The sequence below is a fragment of the Notolepis coatsorum genome, assembly GCF_963971535.1.
Source record: "Notolepis coatsorum genome assembly, chromosome: 13".
NCBI lineage: Eukaryota > Metazoa > Chordata > Actinopteri > Aulopiformes > Paralepididae > Notolepis > Notolepis coatsorum.
In genome coordinates this window covers 3,432,641-3,459,486 of record NC_140177.1, presented here as the reverse complement: position 1 = coordinate 3,459,486, position 26,846 = coordinate 3,432,641, and the positions used below count along the sequence as shown (strand labels likewise).

Sequence of the window (26,846 nt, the reverse complement as noted above, 5' to 3'; positions counted from 1 at the left end):
TCCTGTAAGGATTTGGCTTTCAATTACCTTTTCTTGACCCATAGTGCGCATAAGAATGTTGGTCTTTGTACCCTGTAGATTCAGCTTCTTCATAAGATGGTTGGTACAGAAGGTTGCTGTACTTCCTGGGTCTAAGAAGGCGTAGGTCTGCAGCACTCCATTTCCTTTCCTCGATCTCAACTGTACTGGAACAATGGAAAGGGTACAGTTGTGGTCTCCGGCCCCAGTACAACCACATGCCTGAAGAGACACAAGTGCACTACTGACTGGTGTTTCTTGTGACTTGGTCAATCTGTCGTTGTTGTGGACATGCAGAATAGTCGGGTGTTTAAGATTGCATTCATCACAGGTCAGACGACTTCTGCATTCCTTACTCATGTGACCAGCCTTTAAGCATCCAAAACAAATTCCTTTTCCTCTCAGAAAATCTATTTTCTCCCTTTGAGAAATCGTATTCAGTTTAAAACACTTAGAAAATGGATGTGACTCTTCACAATAGAGGCAGGCCTCTGAGGACAACTCCTTAGTTACGGTAGGCTGCTTTGGCATCATGTGCACTGTGGGCACAGTTTCAGCTTGGTTGGTTGCGATGGTTATTGCAAAACTGCGTCCTTTAATGCTGCTCCTGGGTAGCGGCGCGCTCTTATCTACAGGCTTTATTGTGATGCTTGGTCGTGCATCTGAAATGTCACCAAAAATGGGATGAGACAATATTTTGACTTGTTTCTCCAAAAAGTTTACCATCTCTGGGAAGGTGGCCCTGTAGCCTTGCCGTTCTTGTATCTCACAAGCTGTAGACCTCCATCTCTCCCGCAGCTTGTACGGCCATTTCATCATAACATTCCTCATGTTTGATGGAACGTTCATCTCCTCCATGTACTGTATCTCTGTTATAGCGTTGCAGCACCCTCTTAGAAACAGTGTGAACTCCTGCAGCGCCTCTACATCCTCTGCTTTAATAACAGGCCATCAAAAGGCTTTTTCCATGTAGGCTGTTGCTATCCTGTGCTCATTACCAAAGTGTTCTTTCAAAAGACCTTTTGCTCTTTGATATCCTTGTTGTGGTGGCATGTGTAAGCAGCTTCGCACCAGCTCTCTGGGCTTCCCCCTGGTGTACTGCTCCAGAAAATACAAACAGTCTTGATAACTGCATGTTACCTCTTCAACACAATGTTCAAATGTCCTAACAAAGGAAATGAAGTGCAATGGATCACCATCAAATACCGTTATATCTCTTTTTGGTAAAGTAGATAACATTTGCTGTTGAATGAGCAATGTGGTGAGTTCATTCTGCCTTTGCATGATTCCACAAATGGCATCCTGGTCCACTGTATTTTGCACTGCAGCGTTCTGTGTAGACTGTCGTTCCTGTGCAGCTACTGACCTACGAGGTGCAGCAGTGGAGGCCGTGAAAGCGTTTTGAGACTGATGCTTTAGAGTAGTGGTGAGAGACGTCCCAGTGTTTGGTTGCCACTGTGGCATGAGAGTAGTATCCTTTGCTTGTGGAATTCCATGATGTTGTACTTTCTCCTGAAAGTGTGTGTGCATATTCACCTTTGGTCGCACATCATATGTGGAAAAGATAGGTGGCGCTCTTGAGCCTTGATCCGAAATCAGGGTGTTCTCCTTCGGCACAAATGCAGTTGCCTGTAGGTTGAATTGAGGTCTCAGCTCTTTCATAGATTTGCTCAGGTAGGAATTCATTCCATCTGAAGGGGCCTTTCCTCCAACAGCACTGCCTTCCAGCACAGAAAGTCTTGCAGTAACAACAGCCATTGGTGTATCAAGCTCCAGTTGCTCCTTAACTTTTCTGAGTTTCTCTTGTTCCTGTCTGAGTTTCTCCTCTTGTGCCTCTATTTCATGTTTCCTTTGTAGAGCAGCGGTTTGCTCCATTAAAGCCGCTTTCTCTGCCATGGCATTTAAGCGTGCAGATGCAGTACTAGAACCTGATGCTCTACTGGCATTGCTTCTTCTGCTTGACCTTTTACTAGACACATTAGACGCACTGTCTCCAGCTTTCATTTCCTCATGCAAATCAGATTTCATTTTTTCCAATTCAGCATTATCATCATTGACCTGAAAAATTCCATTTTCACTCAACCATGTTGACACTTCATTTACAAATGTATCATTTGTTTCCTTTGTTGCATAAAACCATTCGTCCTGCTTTCTTTGTGTATCCTCAGTTGTAGGACACTCAGTCATCAATGTATTATGTGCCTCAGAGGCAACTTGACATAGGGCTTTGAACTGTTTTAGACTTTGGTGCACAAGATTTACATTGTCGTTGGAAACTGGAAGAGTGATGATTTTCCTTTTCAATTTCCTTGCTTGTGTACAATATGCATTTCTGTCCGTTTGGAGCCTTTCAATCAAAATTGATATCCCTTTAAAGAAGGCTTTCTTATTCTTGGCTCACAAACATTTTGCCCTTGGCTGGGCTCCACAATATCATGACGTAAATTCATTTTTGATAATAAGTACTGTTCCTTTAAGAGACTGGCACGACAGTCTCTCTCGTGAAAAAAAGTCAATACAATAACAACAAAACGTTCAATGCTGCTGCTCCATTAGCAAGCAACCCAGTGCGATACACTAACCAGTCCTCCTTTGGTGTGCTATCTCGGGATGATGATCTTTATCCAGAAGCAGCATTCCAAGCCAGGTTCCAAAATCCTCCATTGTCCAAGTAAGATCGGGTTTTTACTTGTGTAGCGACTATCCTGATGTCCTGGTAGACGCTCCGTTGGGTGCGGGGATGCCTCGTCTTTGACGCGCAATTTAGAAAATACACATTGTCGAGTCTGTGTCACCTGCCGTTGGGTGAAGTTTCCATTTAATTCAAGTATTTAGCATAATACAAGCGATGAGTCAAACAATAATTACTTCATAATGCTGTTACTAATATTTAAACCGAGCGAGGGTACGTGCGTGTGTTCATGCGGAAAAAACCGTGAGATCTCTCCGTCACCCATACCTAGATACCTTGATTGAACATAGCCTACACCTGTGCCTTTATTCAAAGCATATGCGCTCCGTGCTGCCACCCAGTGCTCCGTGCTGCCACCCAGTGATGAACTTAACAAACTACAAACTAAGCACAAAAACCATCAAATAGCTCCTACAATATGATACAGTATTTATGGGATGGATAAATGTGATGATTCATACATTAGTGTTATAGGGCATGTATATAAAGTGATATACAGTATATAGTACACATTACAGTATAGTATACCTGCAGTATATAGTAGTGTGTATATACAACACATATATAATGTGATATAAGATATATAGTATATGATATATATACAATATAATATAGTACCACAATATAATGTATATAGTGTAAATATAATTTAATATAATAATGAATTCTAATATGATTATATAATATAATATATAACGTATATTACAAATCTTCATCCATAGAATAACCTACGAGGATGAGTTGGAGAAGGGACAGAAGGAAGCACAGCTTATCTAGTCCTGCCCCTTTCTTACTACCTAAGAGAGAGACAAAATAATAATAAATAAAACAAGACAGCCATTATTTTTTGTTTAGAAGAAATCAAAACATTCCCTGAGAGGTGAGAGCAACTATCTATGAGGATGTCAATCTGAAAATGAGCAAAAATCTATTTACCTATCTCAAGCCCCCCCCCCCCCCCCCCTTTTCCTTGATCCTCCAATCTCAACTGTTGCTTTCCTCAGACAAACTCAATTGGAGGATCAAGAAAAGAGGGCAGTCAATTGTTGAAAGGATTACCCTTTTGGAGATGCAAGGTTTTCTCCCGACACCAACAATGTAATACATTGAATCCTTCATTTTCCTCGACCTTATGTTGAGTGAATTATGGCAATGGTCAAATAAATGGTACTAACAACTGTAACAAGTATCATCTGTCACTTATGATCGGTTTCTTTTCATCAGGTCCATTTACCAGGCCGCATCCTGTGATATGGCGTATGGTGTTTGGTAAGTATTATTAGCCCAGTTGCAGTCCTTTGAAAATGAACCTAAGAGTTATTGATCGGATCATGTATTCATGTTTTCATGTTTTCATGTATTCATGTTTTCATGTATTCATGACCGTTTATCTGGATTGGTCCGCCTTCTCTTCTGCTCAGGTCTCAGTGTTCTTTACTTCCTGTTCCTGGTCTTCCTCATCTTCCTCAACTGGGACCAAGTGAAGACCCTCATGTACTGGCTGGACCCCAACCTGCGCTACGCCACACGCGAGGCAGATGTTATGGTATGGATTATGGATTATGACGTTTGGGAGGAGACGGGGTGTTCCCACAGAGCTTTCGGGTGTCATAGCAGCAAAGGGAGAAGGAGACGAGAGGTACAGGCAGGATAATAAGTAGGGATGCACCAATCCGACTTTTTCAGTCCCGATACCAATACCTGGGTTTGGGTATCGGCCAATACCGATACCGATCCGATACCCATTGTCCAAATTTTTTTTTGTGTTAAAATATATTTTGTTTTTAAGAATTGTAAAGGATCGCAAGTGTGTTTTTGATTTGTTGTAAACAAAGACAGAAAATAAACGTCATTCATTCAATTAATAAACTGTATGCCTCACTGTCACTGTGTGGAAGAGACTGGGATCATTCTTTTGTGCAAGGCAACATCAGGCTTGACTTAAAACATTACTTTCCTAACTTAGTGAAACTAAATCTAACAAATTAACACATAGATATAAATGTACTGAATGGTTATTTCTTATTTTATTTATTATTAAAGAAAAAAAAAATATATATATTTCTTTTTCTTTTTACCGATACCCGATCCAGCTATTTTACTGATATCGGCGGCCGATACCAATATCGGATCGGTGCAGCCCTAATAATAAGAATACAATACAATTTAAATAAGGATACAGGTCTAATCTGCAACTGCATCTCTGTGTGAGTGAACAAGTGAGATATATGTCTACTCTAGCAATAATATCAACTGCATCTCTGTGAGTGAACAGGTGAGATATATGTCTACTCTATCAATAATATCAACTGCATCTCTGTGTGAGTGAACAGGTGAGATATATGTCTGCTCTAGCAATAATATCACTTATTAGCCCACCCTGGTATAATATACACACTTTATCCTAAGTCTACCCTGGTATAAAACTTCATCAACGTATGTAAGATAAGATGAGATCAATATTATTCCTTCATTGATCCCCTTGGGGGAAATGCAGGCGTCATAGCAGCATGGGGGAGGGGAGGTACAGCAGGTATGGACAGGGTAATAGTAGAAAGATATAAATATAGGCAATACAATTAAATCTGAATATAAAAATATAGGAACAAATAAACAGTGTAAACAATATAATTAAATCTTAATGTAAAAATATGAGAAAAATAGAAACGGTGTAAACAAAGCTGCAGATGAGGCTCGGTTATATTATATATATTACATATATTATCAAGTTCATACTCATCAACGTATATAACTTCATCAACTTCCACTAGTCACGTCTCAATAAGGAAGGTAAACTACTATAACACAATAAAAACGTGTGCTCCCCCTGCAGGAATATGCTGTGAACTGTACAACGATCACATGGGAACGCGTCCTGAGCCACTTTGACATCTTTGCGTTTGCCCACTTCGCTGGCTGGTCCATGAAGGCCGTGCTCATCCGGAGTTATGGTCTCTGCTGGACTATCAGCATCACCTGGGAGCTCACTGAGGTAATGTTAGTGTCTGTCTGTCTGTCTGTCTGTCTGTCTGTCTGTCTGTCTGTCTGTCTGTCTGTCAAAATTGTATGTGGTGGTGTGTTATATGAAACAGTTTTACATTTATAATTTAAATGAGGAGACAAAATCTGCTAAATGCAACTATAGCTATGACTATGTAGTCTAGTATGCAGGCTACAAGAATGCATCCATCTCAAACCCCACCCTTGCTTCCAGTAACTGTTGTGATTGGAGGATTAAGAAAAGAGGGCAGGGCGGCTAGGTGGTGTAGTGGGCAAGGCGCTCGCCATCAACGCTGGAGACGCTGGGTTCGAATCCAGCTCTCGGCGTTGCTATCAGCTTGGCTGGTCGTTCACACTAACACAATTGGCAGTGTTAGGGGTGGGAAAGCTGATGGGTGGGTCCTGGGCGTTGTGGACAGCGATCCCTACAGTTCGGTCAGGGCGCCTGCACAGCGAGGGTAGGATCTGGAGGGAGGTAGTGTGACCTTCCACACGTTACACTCTCCCAGTGAGAATCTGCGCTGCCAGGCTGGCTGCCGGCTGGCTGCACATGCGTCGGAGGAAAGCATGTGACAGTCTCCGGCCTCCCGGACCAACAGTAGGGGGGAGTGCGCAACAACCAGGAAAAAGAGGAGGGGGGAAAAAGATAATAAAAAAAAAAAAAAAAAGGGCAGGGTTTGAGATGGGTCAAATTCATCATAACCAGACGGCAGTGTGAGGAGGACCTGTCGCCCTGCGAAGAGCTGTCACCTTGACGGCTCCCTGACTGGAGAGACTAGGTCGGGAGAGCTTGCCTAATACCAGCTTTACTTAACCACTGTGTCAGAGATGGTATGGGGGAAAAAGGTGCAATGGCCATTCGAATAACGGGATACATCGATTTTATTCTTATTTATTGTCATTATATAACCTTTTTGGTACCCTGACTGCAAATTCCTTGATTTGAAAAAGGAACCAACTTCCTCAAACAGACTACATGAGTCGGCCTTTCACTGGGGGCTTGGCTTAAACTGATTGGATTCATCTGATTTTAGTTATTGACAGCGAAAAAAAAAAAAATCATATTGCATATATGCATGTATTATATCCATACACCATATATGCATGTATTATATCCATACACTATATATGCATGTATTATATACATACACCATATATGCATGTATTATATACATACACTATATATGCATGCATCATATACATACACTATATATGCATGTATTATATACATACATCATATATGCATGTTTTATATACATACACCATATATGCATGTATTATATACATACACATGCATGCATCATATACATACACTATATATGCATGTATTATATACATACATCATATATGCATGTTTTATATACATACACCATATATGCATGTATTATATACATACACCATATATGCATGATGTATTATATATATATCATATATGCATGTTTTTTATATATATATATACACACCATATATCCATGTTTTATATATATATATATATATATATATATATATATATATATATATATATACACCACATATGCATCTATTATATACATACTATACACATGTTTTATATGCATACACCATATATGCATGTTTTATATATATACACCATATAAGCATGTTTTATATATATATACACACACCATATATGCATATGTTATCAGTTTGTGTAAATCTCTCCATTTCCCCCACTCTCCTTCTCTCCCTTCATCTCTCTTTATATTCCTTACATCTTTATCTTTCTTCCTATCCCATCTGCCTCCCCCCTTTCTGCCTTGCACCTCCATCCATCCATCCATCCCTCCATCCATCCCTCCATCCATCCACCCCTCTCTCCTCCTCCTCTCAGCTGTTTTTTATGCACCTACTGCCCAACTTTGCCGAGTGCTGGTGGGACCAGGTGATCCTGGACATCCTGCTGTGCAACGGAGGGGGCATCTGGCTGGGCATGACCGTCTGTCACTTCCTAGAGATCAGGACCTACTGCTGGGCCAGCATCAAGTCAGTGGCGCTCCTCATGATGTAGTCGCCTGGTTCCAGACCACCACCCATAGCCCTTTTACACCGGCCAGGCTCCGTGCCGGAGCCGGTTCCGGAACGTAATCTCGCACCGGCCAGCGCGTTCACACCGGGATTAATTGGTTCAGAACGTGACAAATCGGTGCTCAGCTGGCACCGGAAAATAGTTGTTTTTTTCCTCGCGAACCGTGACATCATCAGTGGCCGTGTCATATTCTAGGCTGTGAAGACGAGTAAACGGGGGAAAGTAGCGAGTCGGCATTGCACTCAACCAATCCATTCAACAGGACGCGATTTGCGACCGACCTCAAAACGAGATTAGATTCAAATGTATTGTTATGATACAGCACAAGTACAATACACCATCCAAGCATAGTGGATAAAGAAATGCTCCAGAAATGCATGAAAGGCTTAGCGAGCCTCAACGCGCGAGCGCACACACAAAAGGTATCATAGTAGTAAGTCCTACTGTAGAACATGACATATTAGCATGACATCTGATTTATTAATGCCAATGCTAAAAATTAGGGACAAGCGCAGTTGGCACAAGTGTAAATGATGGATTAGTCACTCACAGTTAACATCTGACTGATTAGCTCAACTGGTAAGTACAATACACCATCCAACCAGAGTGGATAAATGAATTAACGTATATATTTGTAACCAAGAGATTTGAACCTGTGACCATAGGATCCACAGCCAGCAGACTTACCAGTTGAGCTAATCAGTCAAGTCAAGTCAAGAGTTTTATTTGTCACGGCATACAAGTATACAGTGAAATGCGCAGGGTCTTGCCCGCAACGATTGTGCATAGTACAATAATACAATAATACAATAATAAGAATCCAAGGGATGAGAATGCGACATTTGTGCAATAATACAAGTCGTAAGAGTAAAGACATAGGTATATGTACATGAGTTTTTCAAAAGCATGGTAAGACATGCTAGGTCCTGTGATTGTGCAATACACTGTTAGCTACGGATGGGGCACTGGGTCTTTTTTTTTTTAACTTTATTTTTTAGCGTTTATCGCTTTTCTGGCCAAGTATGACCGACAGAAACAGGTTGAAACGGGATGTAGAGCAGGGGAAGACATTCTGAGAAATGACGGCGGGTCCGGGAATCGAACTCGTGTCCCCCAGATCCGTGACGAGCACGGTTTTCCCCGACGCAGAAATAGCGCCGAGATATGCGGTGAGCTACTGGAGCTCCCCCGGGGCACTGGGTCTTATGTACATTACTATACATGCTTTACTATACAATCTACAGTTATACTATGTGTCCTTATGCTAGCTTGCTATCCATCTATTTACTATACAAGAACCACTCCTGTTCTTGTTTTTAAAGTGACCTTTCATTGTGTAAAGTGACCATAGTGTGAGCGTGTGCAGCATATGTGTGTGTTCATGTTAAAGTGACTGCTAGTGTGTGAGCGTATACAGTGTGTGTGTTGTGTGTGTGCTCATGTGTGCTTGTGTGTGGAGAGTTCAGTGTTCAAGGCTCTGATGGCCTGGGGGAAGAAGCTGAGCCGAAGTCTCTCTGTCCTAGTTGCTGGTGTTCGCAGGCGTTTGCCTGACCGCAGCAGCTTGAACAGGCTGTTTTGGGGTGGTGAGGATCTTTCATTATTCTGCAGGCTCTGAATTTGCACCTCTTGTTATATAAGACCTGCAGGGGTGGTAGTGCAATACCTGTAGTACGCTCAGCTGAGCGTACCACTCTCTGTAGGGCCTTCTTGTCCTGTGCCGTGCTGTTTCCATACCAGGCAGTGATGTTTCCAGTCAAGATGCTCTCTACAGCTCTGGTGTAGAAGGACTGGAGTATCTTCCCCGATACTCTGAACTTCCTTAACTGTCTCAGGTGGTAGAGGCGCTGCTTCGCCTTTTTTACGACTGAGTCTATGTGTGTTGTGCATGTCAGGTCCTCTGAGATGTGGACCCCCAGGTACTTGAAGCTGCTCACCCTGTCCACGGTAGCCCCGTTTATCCTCAGTGGTGTGTGTGTCCCTTGCTGTGTTCTCCTAAAATCCACGATCAGTTCCTTGGTTTTACCAATGTTCAGGAGCAGGCTGTTGTCCTGGCACCAGCGTTCCAGTACCTCAACCTCCTCCCGGTAGGCCTTCTCGTCGTTGTCAGAGATCAGCCCCACCACCATTTTGTCGTCCGCAAACTTCACTATGGAGTTGGAGCTGAACTTGGCCACACAATCATGTGTGTATAGTGAATACAGCAGGGGGCTCAGGACACAGCCCTGGAGGGACCCGATACTCAGGGTGATGGTGTTGGAGGTCTGACCCCCCACCCTGACCGCCTGGGGCCTTTCACTCAGAAAGTCCAGTATCCAGACGCTCAAAGCGGAGCTCAGACCCAGCTCGATCAGCTTGTCCACCAGTCTGGTCTGGTGGGGACTATGGTGTTGAACGCTGAGCTATAGTCAATGAACAAAAGTCAGATGTTAACTGAGTGACTAATCCATCATTTACACTTGTGCCAATTGCGCTTGTCCCTAATTTTTTGCATTGACATTAATAAATCAGATGTCATGCTAATATGTCATGTTCTACAGTAGGACTTACTACTATGATAGTAATTTGAATAATAGAAGCCTACTTTGCTGGAACGATTCATTTCAAACATATACAGTGCGTGCGCTCTCGCGTTGAGGCTTGCTAAGCCTTTCTCCGCGCATTATTTTGACCTCCGCCTGAGTAACGCCCCCGTTGATGACGGACACGGTGGAATGTTGGTTCTGCTTAAATGGGTGTGAAGTTGAACGTGGGGCGGTTCGCCAGAGAGCACCAAAGTTCAGATTCTCCAGAACGGAGCTGGAGCTTGAACCGGAGCCCTGCCGGTGTAAAAGGGCTACCAGTGAGCCAGGGGGCTGGAACCAAGGTTCCCGTATCACAATGGGTTGATCACTGATGGGGCTGTCTGTATGGGACCAGCGTTACACAGTGGGTTGATCACTGATGGGGCTGTCTGTATGGGACCAGCATTACACAGTGGGTTGATCACGGATGGGGCTGTATGAGACCAGCGTTACACAGTGGGTTGATCACTGATGGGGCTGTCTGTATGGGACCAGTGTTACACAGTGGGTTGATCACTGATGGGGCTGTATGGGACCAGCGTTACACAGTGGGTTGATCACTGATGGGGCTGTCTGTATGGGACCAGCGTTACACAGTGGGTTGATCACTGATGGGGCTGTATGGGACCAGCGTTACACAGTGTGTTGATCACTGATGGGGCTGTCTGTATGGGACCAGTGTTACACAGTGGGTTGATCACTGATGGGGCTGTCTGTATGGGACCAGTGTTACACAGTGGGTTGATCACTGATGGGGCTGTATATGGGACCAGCGTTACACAGTGGGTTGATCACTGATGGGGCTGTCTGTATGGGACCAGTGTTACACAGTGGGTTGATCACTGATGGGGCTGTCTGTATGGGACCAGTGTTACACAGTGGGTTGATCACTGATGGGGCTGTATATGGGACCAGCGTTACACAGTGGGTTGATCACTGATGGGGCTGTATATGGGACCAGTGTTACACAGTGGGTTGATCACTGATGGGGCTGTATATGGGACCAGTGTTACACAGTGGGTTGATCACTGATGGGGCTGTCTGTATGGGACCAGTGTTACACAGTGGGTTGATCACTGATGGGCAGTGTTGTGCTAGTTACTGAAAAATAGTAACTCAGTTACTTTACTAGTTACTTCATTTCAAAGTAACTTCGTTACTGTACTAGTTACTTACACCCAAAAGTAATGAGTTACTGTGAAAAGTAACTATTTAGTTAAAAAAAAACACACAAACAAATGTTGTCCCGAGTCGATATAATAAGAAGTGTGCCGGTTGAAGGAACAGCCTTGATGTCGCCGGAGCGTTTCATTATAACCATTATAATTCAAGGGTACTACGACTATGCGTGCACCTCATGGTACCAAAGCACCTCAAAGGCGCTTAAAACAAAATTACAAACATCACAAAACAAACTGGTCAGACTACTACTTGACCTGAACCCCAGAACCCACCTCACCCCTGCCCACTTTGACAACCTAGGATGGCTTAGAGTAGACGACAGAGTACAGCAACTTGCAATGGGCCTGGTCTACAAGATACACTATACGACTAAGGTACCCATGTACATGTCAAAATACTTCCCAAAGGTCAGTGAATACCACAACCACTACACCAGAGGAAGCTCAACAAATCATGTAAAACCCAGATTCGGCTCAAACAAGGGACTAAACACGTTTCGTAATTATGCCACAACAATGTGGAACGCCCTACCCAAAGCTAGGGGTAACAGTACTGTATATTTGAATACCGTTTATGTCACAAATGTATCAGTACTAAATACCTATATGTCCCTATGCCATAAATGTCATGTATGTTGTGTATGTCATAAATGTCTATATGAATTGAAAATGGGGGACCCTGATGGAAACAAGACAAACGTCTTTCTCAGGTCTGCATCCCCTTAACAATTGTATGTATTGAGCCGTACTGTATTGTACCCATTCTGCAATCTGTTAAATAAAGTTTTCATTCATTCATTCATTCACCATCTTGCAAGTTGCAACGTTGTTTAAGATATCAATCAAAGCATTGCAACGTTAGAATAGTTAGGATATCAATTGTGCATGAAAGGACTATATTTATATTGTTCGATTAGTATTATGAGATTACCTGGCAGATTTCGTACAGTCAAAATCCGTTGATCAACTTGAGTTTCAGTGAACAGTGAACACATTGCACTCACCAAAGTCTGCGGTGGTCGAGATGTAGTAACGTTAGTCCAATTGACTCCAGCAGCGCCTCAAACATGTTCTTTATCTCGTTTCCATGTTGTATATTAATTATCTCTCCAAGTAGTTGCTAAATGGTTTGTTAGTTCGTTACTACTGTTTTGTTTACAATAGAGAGGGTCTATTTCTTTCCGTAGCCGCATTTCTGGTTTGCGCATTTCTGATTGGCCAGTGGCCACTGACTGACGCTCTCTGATCAGAGAACGTCAGTCAGTGGCCAATCAGAAATGCGAAAACCAGAAATGCGGCTACGGAAAGAAATAGACGCTCTCTATTGTAAACAAAACAAACTCAGGCTAAATCAAACGGAGTTAGGAGGACGCTCGCTATGAATCTACATAAAAAGAACGCAGTAACGAACTAACAAACCATTTAGTAACGGTAACAGCGTTACTGTTACAAAGGGTCAGATTAAACCGAATATATTTATTGCCTGAGATCCCATGTATAATATTTGTATATCGTTTGATATCCCTTGTATATTCTTTGTACAATATGCACTGAATATCCCTTTAGTCTACAGGACAGACCATAATATTCGTTCTCCTATTGGAAGCGATCCCCCGGCGCCACTGCCTTACCCCCTCGAGCTGACTTGAAAGGTACCGACGAGATATGTCTGTACATGCCCAGCTTCTGCCCATGAATACGGCTGGCGAAATACGAATGGTACTATTTGTTCACAGCGCATATATATATGGCGCAAGTAAAGTAGAACTTCCTCTTAGCCTCTTAGTCCATTGTCCCGTTCAGTCTCGTTCGGTTCCAGTTATCCAAGCAACGTTTCACCCACTACGCAACGTGGGCAGAGCAGGGCTCGCATTGCCCCAAGATAGAGCCTCGTGTTATCCTAATACATTTGTTCAATGTATCGTTCTCTATTTATTAGTAAACCTTCATTACGAGTCAAAGACCACGTGGAGTGAGTAATTGTGCGTCTACATAGAGCACTTATTGCCCGTGCTAATAGTATAGTAACGTCAGCTTCAACCATGCACTACCGCACCGGAGGATATCTACACCGGACCAGCAGCACCACGGAGGATTTACACCCCGCCATCAGTGCCACTCTCCGGCAAGGATTATTATTCTTCATTCTTCACCAAGCTGCTGGAAGCAGAGAACCGTCTACACCCACTGCTGTGGGATCCACGTGCCCGTGGGGACATCACTCAAGCCCGTCTCTGTCGCACCAAAGACCCCACGGCTTCCACCTTTCACCTGCACGGCGCGCATCCTGGGACCAGGCTGCTTTTCCCCGCTGACTCAGGGAGTAAATACACCGTCTCCAGGTGCCTTGCTACAGCTCCGTGGACCATTGACATTCCTAGAGCATTGCCCCCCTCTGCTGGCTTACAACCGGTAGTACACCCCATCCCAGAGTACCAGAGATAATTCTTAATATTTACTATTGACTCGCCTATGCACATTCTATTTGCCTTATAAGCGCAACTAAGTCATGTAATAATACCCCTTCTTGATGTAATAAATATTCTAAATTAGTATTTTGTCTGGAAAACCGTGTTATTGTGGAAGTGTTCTAATCTAATATACTTATGTACAGTATTGGCCAGTAGTACATAGACGGTAGTGATTTAATGATATCAGTACTTGATTAATACAGTCAGGGAATTGTACCCCTCAGTTACAATTGGTCCTTCGATAGCCGGAGAATAATTAGCGTAATATTAATATAATATTAATATTGACATGGCCGATGACGAACACTCCACAAACGGTTCTCCTAAGCTAGATCGCCCGCAGCGCAGACGACAGCCACCTCCCTATCTAGAGGCATACTCTGTCAGTCCAATACCTAGCTTTAAAGGAACGGTAAACGCGGTAAAAGTAGAAAGTAAAATTATGTCTGACCTTAACAACCAGGTTACCCCGACCACAGAGGCCCTACTGGGTTCTAATGTAACTGACCAAGCTCACGGTGGGGACCAGGAGGGAACTGACACGACTTTACCCCCAGACAATACCGAAACGCGCACCCAGGAGACGGATCTCCTCGGTACGCAACAGGAGAACGGGTCTCCAACCAGTACTGCCGGGAGCCGATCGCCCCGAACGGCGTCTTCCCCCAGCGAGGCGGACAAGATGCTGGCGCAGGCACTCATCGCCACCCTGGCAGCCTCCACCGAACGCGATCGACTTCAAGCGCAACAGACGTGCGAGCGCGAACATTTCGCAGGTGAGCGAGAGCGCTTCCAGGCGCAACAAAGGAGCGAAGACGACCGAATAAGACTGGAGACCAGACGCCTCCAGACAGAAGAGAACATCGAGAGAAGCCGCGCCGACGTCGCAAATGCACAGCTCCACGCCGCCCAGGCCAGCGCCAATGCGCAGCGCGACATCGCCAATGCCCAGCGCGAAGCCGCGCGCGACGCAGCCCATGCCCGGCGCGAGGCAGAGCGCGACCGGCTGCAGGCGGAGCTGATGGACAAACTGGTTGCCATGGCGACACCCCCTCACTCCGCACGGAGCTCCCAGAGATCGTCGAGATATGGGTCTAGGACACATTCCCCTACCCGACGAAGCGACCTGGGACCCCGCCTACAGGAGGATCCTGTCCACGTCTCCGAACCCCCTCCCCAGTCGGTCCATACGAGACCTAGCAACCGGGGTACAGAACCGAACCACGCCGAGAGACTGAACAGACGACTCCAGGTCCTAGCAGAGGAAGAGGAGGAGGAGGAGGAGGAGTGTCAAGCCGACCAGCAGCAACGTGCTCTGGCCCAGGAGGCCCAGTACAGCCCCGACCAGCAGCAACGTACTCAGGACCAGGAGGTCCAGTACAGCCCAGAAGTCAGCCCCGAGGCCCTGCGCTACAAACCCCCGACTCAACTCACGGGTGAGTTTGACGCACCGCCAGCCCCGAGGAACAGCACCTGGGTACCCGACCTTCGGTACCCACCAAGTACCAGCCCAAGACGACACGCAAGAGGAGACTCGCCTAGGAGGCCTCTCCCCCAACGCTCACCGATGTGCCAGTCATCCATGACATCATACATCGCCACGCCGTCGTTTCCAGACTTCGCCTATGAGAGTCGAGCACAGTACACGGAGCTCCGGATGTGCCTAGAGACAATGATGGTGGATGTCGCTGATGAACGCCACAAGTATGCAATATTACTGAAGCACCTGAAAGTACCGCGAGCGCACAATATAGCGCTGGCCTATGCCACCTCTTCGACACCATACACAGCGGCCCTAGCGGCGCTGGACCAGAGATATGGACGTATATGGGATTACGTAATAGAAGAGATAAGGCATATTGACCGCTTACCCCCAGCCACAGACAATCGCTCACTAGACGACCTGTCAATCAAAGTGCAGTCCCTGGTAGGGATGCTGGGAGCGCAACGGGAGAAGGGCATGCATGAGCTATACGCCAACTCTAACGTCGAGAGGATTTTGGAGAAGCTGCCACCCGCAAGACAGGAGCGCTTTAGGCGACAGAGAGATTACCGGGATCCCAACGGCCCCGAGCCATCCCTCCTTGATCTAGCCGACTTCCTGGCGAGAGAAGTCAGCAGCTTACGACTAGATACATTCGGGCGGAGCACGCCAAGCTCCAGAGAGGGACCCAGGAGAATAAATGATGGAAGAAGATCGGTGACTGTCATGCACCAATCAGAGTCAGTACCGCAGCACCAGAACCACAACACCCCCTCGACGAAAGAGGACCAGTGGAAGATTGAGTGCCAGTACTGTGAGGGAGAACATCGGCTCCATCAGTGCGAAGATTTCAAGAAGCTGACCACGGATGATGTGAGCCAGTGGGTCAAGGACCACCGCCGCTGCTTCCGCTGCGCGCGCAGCCACCTAGCAGCTGAGTGCCACTTGAAAAGGAAGTGCAGCAGGTGCGGTGGCACCCACCTGGAGGTCCTGCACGACATCAACAAGCGTCAGCCAGGACAACCGAGTGGGCCCGTCGCGGTACTGTACCATGCCGAGGCGGTGGCACCAGCACCGAAGAGCCCCCAGACCGCTCCCTACTGTACCTACTGCGACGGCGGACACTGGCTGGCACAGTGCGCCGAATATAAGACACTGAACCCCGTCCAAGTGAACCAGTGGCGTGAGGCGGCCCAGGCGGGCGCCGCTTACCGCGCAGCATGGTGCGGAGCCCACCAGAAGGTCCAAGACAACCGACCAACAGGAGTGCTCCACGTTGACCAGCACAGCGAGACCCCCCGAGTGCTCCTCAAAGTGGTCAGAGTGCTCCTGAGCCACGGGGACAAAGTCATGGACACTTACGCCGTCCTTGATGACGGGTCAGAGAAGACCCTTCTGCTCGCGTCCGCTGCGGCCCAGCTGGGACTGCGGGGGAGCGAGAACCAAATGACGATTCGGACAATAAGAAGAGATTTAAAGACGATAAAGGGCGAGAATGTCTCCTTCACTATCGCAGCAAGCGGGCAGCCAGGGCGACGGTATAGGATTGCAAATGCTTTCACCAGCCAAGAAATAGGACTATCACAGTGCACCTACCCCATCCCACAGCTGATGGATAAATACGTGCACCTGCGTCAACTACCTATCCCGCTCATAGACGGCGCCACCCCGACCCTGCTGATAGGCTCCGACCATGCAGACCTCATCGTCCCGATAGACCGGGTCCATACCGGAACCCGAGGCTGTCCTGCAGCAGTCGAGACCCGCCTAGGGTGGACACTACAAGGCCCCCTCGCTAAATCTCTCAACCGAACAGCAGTCACTAGCTGCCTCCACTCCAGAGCGACAGAAGAAGACACCGGCCTCTCCCCTGTACAGCAGAGGCTATTGACATTAAGCGAGAGGCCCGTGAGAGAACCGTGGGTACCAGAGGGAGTTCGGAACTCCACCCCCCTCAGCTGCGCTCCAGACGTAGCTGACCTCAAACCCAGCACCCCAAGCGACTCCTTGATGGGGCGGCCGGGACCGGCCCCTCCTCACACGGGGTACAGAGCGAACAAGAGAAACAGACGGAGGAGGAGAAAGCACAGCCAAGCCCAGATCAAAGCAGTCTCAGGCCCGCTTCCTCCTAAGCCCCCCTTCATCCCGTCCAGTCGTCATGACCATAGACCAGTCACTACCCCGAGCTGCGTGGCCGGCCGGCCGCGTAAGCAAAGTGACCACTGGTACTGACGGAAAGGTCAGAGTGGCAGAAGTGCTCGGCCAAGGGCGGATCTACAACCGACCCGTGGCGAGGCTGATAGAGTCGCCAAGGCTCCCCGACTCGCCTAATGACGACCATGACCCCTGACTTTGTGAACTGACCGACCCCTCACAGACATTGAGTAGTGGACAGTGCGGTTAATCTGTCCCTGCTTAGCTAATTAGGTGGGACTAATTAGGGGGCGGCTGTTACAAAGGGTCAGATTAAACCGAATATATATATTTATTGCCTGAGATCCCATGTATAATATTTGTATATCGTTTGATATCCCTTGTATATTCTTTGTACAATATGCACTGAATATCCCTTTAGTCTACAGGACAGACCATAATATTCGTTCTCCTATTGGAAGCGATCCCCCGGCGCCACTGCCTTACCCCCTCGAGCTGACTTGAAAGGTACCGACGAGATATGTCTGTACATGCCCAGCTTCTGCCCATGAATACGGCTGGCGAAATACGAATGGTACTATTTGTTCACAGCGCATATATATATGGCGCAAGTAAAGTAGAACTTCCTCTTAGCCTCTTAGTCCATTGTCCCGTTCAGTCTCGTTCGGTTCCAGTTATCCAAGCAACGTCTCACCCACTACGCAACGTGGGCAGAGCAGGGCTCGCATTGCCCCAAGATAGAGCCTCGTGTTATCCTAATACATTTGTTCAATGTATCGTTCTCTATTTATTAGTAAACCTTCATTACGAGTCAAAGACCACGTGGAGTGAGTAATTGTGCGTCTACATAGAGCACTTATTGCCCGTGCTAATAGTATAGTAACGTCAGCTTCAACCGTGCACTACCGCACCGGAGGATATCTACACCGGACCAGCAGCACCACGGAGGATTTACACCCCGCCATCAGTGCCACTCTCCGGCAAGGATTATTATTCTTCATTCTTCACCAAGCTGCTGGAAGCAGAGAACCGTCTACACCCACTGCTGTGGGATCCACGTGCCCGTGGGGACATCACTCAAGCCCGTCTCTGTCGCACCAGAGACCCCACGGCTTCCACCTTTCACCTGCACGGCGCGCATCCTGGGATCCTGGGCTGCTTTTCCCCGCTGACTCAGGGAGTAAATACACCGTCTCCAGGTGCCTTGCTACAGCTCCGTGGACCATTGACATTCCTAGAGCATTGCCCCCCTCTGCTGGCTTACAACCGGTAGTACACCCCATCCCAGAGTACCAGAGATAATTCTTAATATTTACTATTGACTCGCCTATGCACATTCTATTTGCCTTATAAGCGCAACTAAGTCATGTAATAATACCCCTTCTTGATGTAATAAATATTCTAAATGAGTATTTTGTCTGGAAAACCGTGTTATTGTGGAAGTGTTCTAATCTAATATACTTATGTACAGTATTGGCCAGTAGTACATAGACTGTAGTTGTTGTGAAGGGCCAGATTAAACCGAATATATATATTTATTTATATATATATATTTAATTGTATTTGTATATTCTCTAATATTCCCTGATATCCCTTGTATATTCCTTGTACAATATGCATTGAATATCCATTCTAGCCTACTGAACATCCCATAATAGTCTCCATTCTACTATTGGTCGAGACCTTGGTGCCAGGCTGCCATACCCCTCAGACCCAGTTCAAACGTACCGCTCCACATGTACGAACAAGTCCTAGTTCCGCGTAGGAATCTGACTACCGCACCACTAATGGGACTATTTGTTCATAGTGCGTATATATACTGCGCTACTAAAGTAGGACTTCCTTTTCAGTCCAGTTTCTTACCCTCCAATAGAGTCACAGACGTAAAGCCTCCCCGCGACGCCACGTGTGGGAGTAAGGCCAAGTTCGCCTACCATCGGTATTGAGACATCGTGTATATTAATATTTGAATAGTCATATTTGGCACTATATCGTCGAGTTGGACGTAGTCTATTAAGCTAATAATAGTCTGTTAATATATAGTGCTTCGTGCGGTGAGAATACTACCGTAGTCAGTACCCCATCGTTTCGGGCAGAGAACTGGCTGCTTATCCAGGGTGGTTGACCCCACGTGAAGCTGCACCCGAGGAGCCCCAGAGCCGACGAGCGAGTGGACCTGTATACCGGATTATTCTACCGACGACAGCCCGCCTTCCCAGGCACGGATTATGCTTTGTATACTTTGATTATTCCATGGATAAAGACCCCCGACACTGCCGTGTGTTGGAACCCCCCCCCCCTGGAGAGGACGCAAGGTGAGGAGACGCTCTGCAAGACGAGGTCGCTTCACGTCTCTCCTCCGTGGACCGGATGACGCCGGCCCACAAAGAGTCCACCTGCTTTCATCTGTGGTCCAAGGATCGCCGGCGCATTGAACGGCACTACAGTGGGTTCACCTGGGATACCCTTGGCCGGATGAGGCAGCCGGATTCTACACCCCCCCCCCCCCCTCCTACTCCTGTCGGCTTACAAGCGACCGGATTAACCCCCCCTAGTGTGTCCAGTATATAATCATTAAAGTATCATTGCTGTTATTCCTTAAACTATTCCAGGTCGTATATGTACCACCTGCGCCTTCAGAGATTGGACATTCTCTATTGATATACCGACGAATACTCTTGCCATAAAAGTGCATACTAATTTCCATTCATAAATGTGATTGATTTGATTAAGTGCTTGCTCTACACACCATCGCTGTGTAGAAATAAAGACCTATTTCTAATTCGTACATTTGTGTTGGATCCGTTTCATCTACGTGACAGTGTTCATCATAATATATTTATGCCGTGTACTGGGTGGCCGAATATTAAGTACAAAGGTAGTGGTAGTAAGTATCATATCTAGTAATACAGTCAGGGAATTGTACCCCTCAGTTACAGTAGTGATTTAATGATATCAGTACTTGATTAATACAGTCAGGGAATTGTACCCCTCAGTTACAGTTACTGAATTTAAAAAGTAATGCGTTAGAGTACTAGAACGGCAAAAAGTAACTTCGTTATTGTAACGCATTACTTTGTAACGCGTTAGTCCCAACACTGCTGATGGGGCTGTATGGGACCAGTGTTACACAATGGGTTGATCACGGATGGGGCTGTCTGTATGGGACCAGCGTTACACAGTGGGTTGATCACTGATGGGGCTGTCTGTATGGGACCAGCGTTACACAGTGGGTTGATCACTGATGGGGCTGTATGGGACCAGCGTTACACAGTGGGTTGATCACTGATGGGGCTGTCTGTATGGGACCAGCGTTACACAGTGGGTTGATCACTGATGGGGCTGTATGGGACCAGTGTTACACAGTGGGTTGATCACTGATGGGGCTGTCTGTATGGGACCAGTGTTACACAGTGGGTTGATCACTGATGGGGCTGTCTGTATGGGACCAGTGTTACACAGTGGGTTGATCACTGATGGGGCTGTATGGGACCAGCGTTACACAGTGGGTTGATCACTGATGGGGCTGTCTGTATGGGACCAGTGTTACACAGTGGGTTGATCACTCATGGGGCTGTCTGTATGGGACCAGTGTTACACAGTGGGTTGATCACTGATGGGGCTGTCTCCCGCCTACCTCCGGTCAATGGTCTCTAACTACACACCCTCAAGACCCCTACGCTCTGCATCTTCTGGCCGCCTCAGACCTACTCCTATCCAAGCTCCGGGAGGGTCATCAAAGAGAAGTCGCCTATTCTCAGTCCTTGCCCCACAATGGTGGAATGAACTACCCACCCCAGTTAGGACAGCCGAATCACGTCCAATCTTTCGCCGTCGACTAAAGACGCACTTCTTCAACCATTATCTGAATTAAAAAAAAAAAAAAAAAAAAAAATCTAACCCTAACTAACCGTACTGTCATGCACTTGTCCTAATAAACTAACCTACACTGTAGCACTCAACACTTTGATGAACATTGTTGCTCAGCTGATAGAGTTGTGCCCTTCCTGATGGCTTGTCGTACAGAACTTGTAAGTCGCTTTGGATAAAAGCGTCAGCTAAATGACTAAATGTAAATGATGTAAATGTATGGGACCAGTGTTACACAGTGGGTTGATCACTGATGGGGCTGTCTGTATGGGACCAGTGTTACACAGTGGGTTGATCACTGATGGGGCTGTCTGTATGGGACCAGTGTTACACAGTGGGTTGATCACTGATGGGGCTGTCTGTATGGGACCAGTGTTACACAGTGGGTTGCTTGGTCAAAGGGATCTCGGTTACTGAATTTTCCACATTGTTGTCAAGGACACTGTGAATGTCTAGAGTGGACCTTTTTTGAGGTTTGAATTGTACCCGTTGATAGGAGTCACTTTTTTTTAACCTTTACCCAGGGAAAGAGGGCTTTCCACACCTGCTCTCTTTCAGCGATGCCCTACTTCACACTGGGAATTGCTTGTGGATAATCTAGGCTCCTAATCATAGGAGATTGACCTGTGAGCCATCCACTCCATAACCCACCCTTCTCTCAAACCCCCTCCTCACCCGCTACTTTACTCACTCCCCTCTCTGCCCCCCCCCCCTTTCCCTTGTCATGTGTATTCGTGTTGTCCTTCATTGTCTTTAGTTGTAATTTGTTTGTCAATGTCTAGTCTGAGTTCCCCCCCTCCGAGAGGGCAATGAAATATATTTTTTTAATATTTTTCTTATTTTACTACACTTTTTATTTAATTTTGTACTGTAAACAGTTAAAACGTATAATAAATAATGAAGTTGTCCCCCGAAGAGGGGGGGGTGGATGGAGTGCCCTCAAAAAAGGGCCGGGAAAAAAGCTAAAAGCTTAAAAAAAAAAAAAAAAAAAATCACACCTGGGAGCTGCTCGACATAACAACAAGTCTTCTGCTGCCGGCTCCACTGAGCAGCTCTACTGCAGCAGATGGGGCTTAAAGGGGCACTTTGCCGACTTTCAACCTTAATCCAACCCAGGGGCGGCTTTAAGGTTCAGGCGGCCCATTTCAAGATCAAATATGGGGCCCTTATGGGCCCCCCCCCCCCCCCACTCTCACTCGACTTAAATGTGTAACCGCTCTCAGGAAATTCTCTTTCCCTCTCTCTCTCAGTCCCGAGGAAAGCGACAGTTGTGATTGGAGGATCAAGAAATGAGGGCGGGGTTAGAGAACTACTTCGGTTGGAAGTGAATGGCGGATGCAGAATCCACTCCCCCGTGTTAACACTTTGAGAGCCACTCACGGCTAATCTCGTGTTTACGATAGTTATGTTAAAAGCCACTCACGAGATTTCTCGGAATTATTATTATTTTTTTTTTAGCGATCTGAAATCATATTGCATCACGCGAGCCTACCCTAGCCTACCCAAGGGCCGCCGGCGATCAGATGTGAAAAAAGCGCCCCCTATCGTCTCCCAGATGGTAAATCACCCTTTTGGAATGGACTCAATGAAAATGGATGGGGGAAAAAAAATATTCCAGTCCACATTTTCCAGTCCACTGATGCAGCCGGGGTTACCAGAGTTCATTCTGGATCCTCTGAGCCCCGCGGATCATGAGTTCTACTGTATACACGTTAGATCTATACACTTATCGATTTTTTCGAATGGTGATCAGGAATTGGAATATACCATTTGGATACCATCTGATGTCGGGTAAGGAATCTATTATCAGTGTTAGGATAATCAGACTTGTTTTCGAGGAGATATAAGCTTTTTTGTGATATGTGCTCTTATCTGTTTCACTGTAAAATCCATGAGGAAATGAAATCAGCTATTATCAGCGCGCGGCTCGAACTATTGTATACTATTGATCATCTAGCGTTTATTTGAAAACGATTCATAAATAGGCAGACAAATATCAACGTTCTGGAATATTCCAGTAAAAGGCGATTATCACAGAATGGGCTGTTTTTCACCTGAAAACGAGTGCTTTTCAAAATGCTCTCAAACGGAAATTAAGCGATAAAAAACCAATCTGCCTTGACAACACTGACTGGAAAATGATTCTTTGATAAGCGACGGGCAGATTAGACACAGCCATAATTTAAAACATAGATTAGGCGATATTAACGTTAACATTGGCGCCGATGGTGGCATTCAAGCACTAAGTCGTGCGCCCCCTGGTGGCACTGAAAGTGTTAAAGATCACTGTCACCCACTGTTACGAACGAATGTGTACAGAGCAGAGCAGATTATAACTCCATTCCATTGCGATTGTTTTGATGGTGTGACATCATGATGACATGTGAGCTTTACATGCGAGTGCTTGTCAGCGTGACCTTGAATGACCTTGTGTGTCTACAGGGACATCCACTCCACCACAGGGAAGATCAAGCGAGTCGTGCTCCAGTTCACCCCGGCTAGCTGGACCTTCGTGCGCTGGTTTGACCCAAAGTCCTCCTCCCAGAGACTGGCGGGCATCTATCTCTTCATGATCCTCTGGCAGGTGGGCTCTGATTGATTGATTGATTGATTTTTAACCTTTTAACCCAGAAACACTTCATTTCGTTTTCATGTCAAACCTTTATTTCCCTCATTTACAGTCACGTCGGGTGTACATACAGAAACGAGCAAAGGAAAAGCATATAAAATCACACGGCATATAAAATCATAACAATTATACAAGTCCGGCTGGGTGGCGCAGTGGACATTGCACTCGTCACCAACGCAAGAGACACCGGGTTCGAATCCGGCTGTCGGCGTTGCCTCCGGCTTGGGCTGGCCGTCATACTAACTCAATTGGCAGAGTTAGTGGGTGGGAAGTCGAAGGATGGTAGTCTGGTCGTTGTGAACAGCGACTCCTACAGGTCGGTTGTAAAAATGTATACAACAAGACGAGGCAAAAAGCAAGGATAACAAATCAATTAAAACATGTACAACTTAACAAAGGTTGGTGATCAAGGTGTTAAACTCTGCAACAGCTTTAACACATTAATTGCCAATTGGCCGCCATGCGTTGAGTGCCAACAACGAGTAAACTCGTTTTTATGATCGTTATTTCTTTTATTCGCTATTGGCATTCATAATTCATCCAGGAAGCCTCCGGGAGCCAGCTGGACCCTGTCTGATATTGCAACGCCTCAATACCGCCGCCTGTTGGATTTCGGGCGAGTTACACTCCACTCTAAACCGGAAGTGGCAAGTGGCGCTCTGCATCGGGGAAAAAGCTCCGCCAGAGATATCTTGTAACGTGGATCAATATACACACCTCGAGTGCATGGGATCGCTTTCGAGACGCAAGAATCAATATGCTTTCGGCGTTTATTGCGTCATACAAACGGAAAATGGATCTAGCTATCAAATAATTGGAAAAGAAATTCTCCAGACGCATCGGCCAGAGGTAAGAGGAATCTAACATTATTTCCAGCTCGATTGTCCATTTATTTCATTGCAATCCATCTGATCAACGTATGGATTTTGAACATTGTTGCTCAGCTGATAGAGTTGTGCCCTTCCTGATGGCTTGTCGTACAGAACTTGTAAGTCGCTTTGGATAAAAGCGTCAGCTAAATGACTAAATGTAAATGTAAATGTAATGGTGTCTTACTAAAGAAAGCCGTTGCTGACAATCAAGGAATCATTCACGCATGATGGAGCATAATGTATAGCGATCATATGCATTTGAAAAATGTTATATAGCGTGTATAGGGACGAAACGGCAATCGATAATGTATAATACGCGTCGGGGCCTATAGCGCGCGTTCTAGGAATTACTGCTATACAGTCTAAAAACATACTTATATTCTCGACGGTACTAACACGACAATGTATGAATGGAAAAATATAAAGTTCCCACATCCGGAACGATAGATACCCGATGTTGAATGGGCCATAGTAATGTCGATATAGCTATAATATTTAAAAAGTTATAGCCCTGCAAAGAAGGTGAGCCACTCCATAGGGTTATAGCACTGGCAGAGAGTGGTAAAGATGGGCATACTGCATGGCACCCAATGTGTTAAGGACTGTTGGGAGTTCATTCCATGAGCTAGAGGGGCATCATAACGAAATGCAGATTTACCCTGTTCAGAGCAAACTGTACCTTAACACTTTCAGTGCCAACGACGAGATTTCTCATTAGTTCATGCCAACCGTTGAGTGCCAGAGATCTAGTTTTTAATCGTTATTTTTTTTTATTATCGATTTCCATTCATTTTTCATCAATCTAGCCTCACGTTACCAGTGGGGATCTGTCTGAACTCGAACAGGGTAAATACCGCCCCCTATCGTCTCCCCGGATGGTACTGCACCCCTTTGGATTGGATTGAATGAAACGCATGGAGAAAAAAAAGTCCTGCTTCCACATTTTACTTGTCAGACAAGTAACCGGAGACGATCCAAGTCATTGCCCACCACCAGAACAGTGGAGAATATGTGTTTCCAGTACCCAGCATTGGATCAATAAACGTGATCGATATTTGGAATGGCGATCAGGAATTGGAATAATCTTTTTGGAGAACATCTGATCTGAGGTAAGGAATCTATTTTACCGGTCTTGGGATAATCAGAGCTATTTTCACCTATATATCAGCGTGTGCCATATGTGTGTCTGTGTGTGTGTGCGATCAGGAAATAAGATAATCGATTTTTCAGCCCGCTTCTATAGCGTGCATAAGTACACATATACTATCGATAATCTAGCGTTTATTTGAAAACGTTTCGAAAAATGACAACGTGTTTTGTGTATTCCAGTGTATTCCAGTAAAGGGCGTTTATCACACTCTTTATTTTTTTCTGAAACTTTCAAAAAAACTAGCGTTTTTCAAAATGGTATAAAACGGAAATGAACCGATTAAAAAAAAAAATCCGTTTCGACAATGTTGACTGCAAACAAGTCATTGATAAGCGACGGCCATATTAGACACATAGCCATAATTTAAGATATAGTTTATGCGTTCGCAAATATGAGAGCTCTGTCATTGAATCTAGCGGTGGCACGCAACAGGGTTCCTAGGCACCGCATGGCTGGCACGGAAAGTGTTAAGGACCAGCCAGTCACTAGAACAGGTTCCATAGGCTCCAAAATTCCATTCCAACAACGATGTAGTATAAGGAGGTATCTTACCAATAATGATGTAGTATAAGGAGGTAGCTTACCAATAATGATGTACTGTAGTATAAGGAGGTAGCTTACCAATAACGATGTAGTATAAGGAGGTAGCTTACCAATAATGATGTAGTATAAGGAGGTAGCTTACCATTAACGATGTAGTATAAGGAGGTAGCTTACCAAT

The 26,846-nt window shown here is 45.8% G+C and overlaps 1 protein-coding gene across 2 annotated transcripts in view; it reads left to right on the top strand.

Moving 5' to 3' along the window:
* ptdss1b (phosphatidylserine synthase 1b) overlaps positions 1–26,846 on the top strand; it is a 54,084-nt gene that overhangs the window by 11,038 nt on the left and 16,200 nt on the right. For both annotated transcript variants that reach the window (XM_084326789.1, XM_084326788.1), the window contains exons 3-7: positions 3,935–3,979; positions 4,132–4,256; positions 5,544–5,702; positions 7,560–7,711; positions 23,917–24,058. In XM_084326789.1, coding sequence (XP_084182915.1) covers positions 3,935–3,979; positions 4,132–4,256; positions 5,544–5,702; positions 7,560–7,711; positions 23,917–24,058 — 623 coding nt within the window. The remainder of the gene's footprint in view (positions 1–3,934; positions 3,980–4,131; positions 4,257–5,543; positions 5,703–7,559; positions 7,712–23,916; positions 24,059–26,846) is intronic.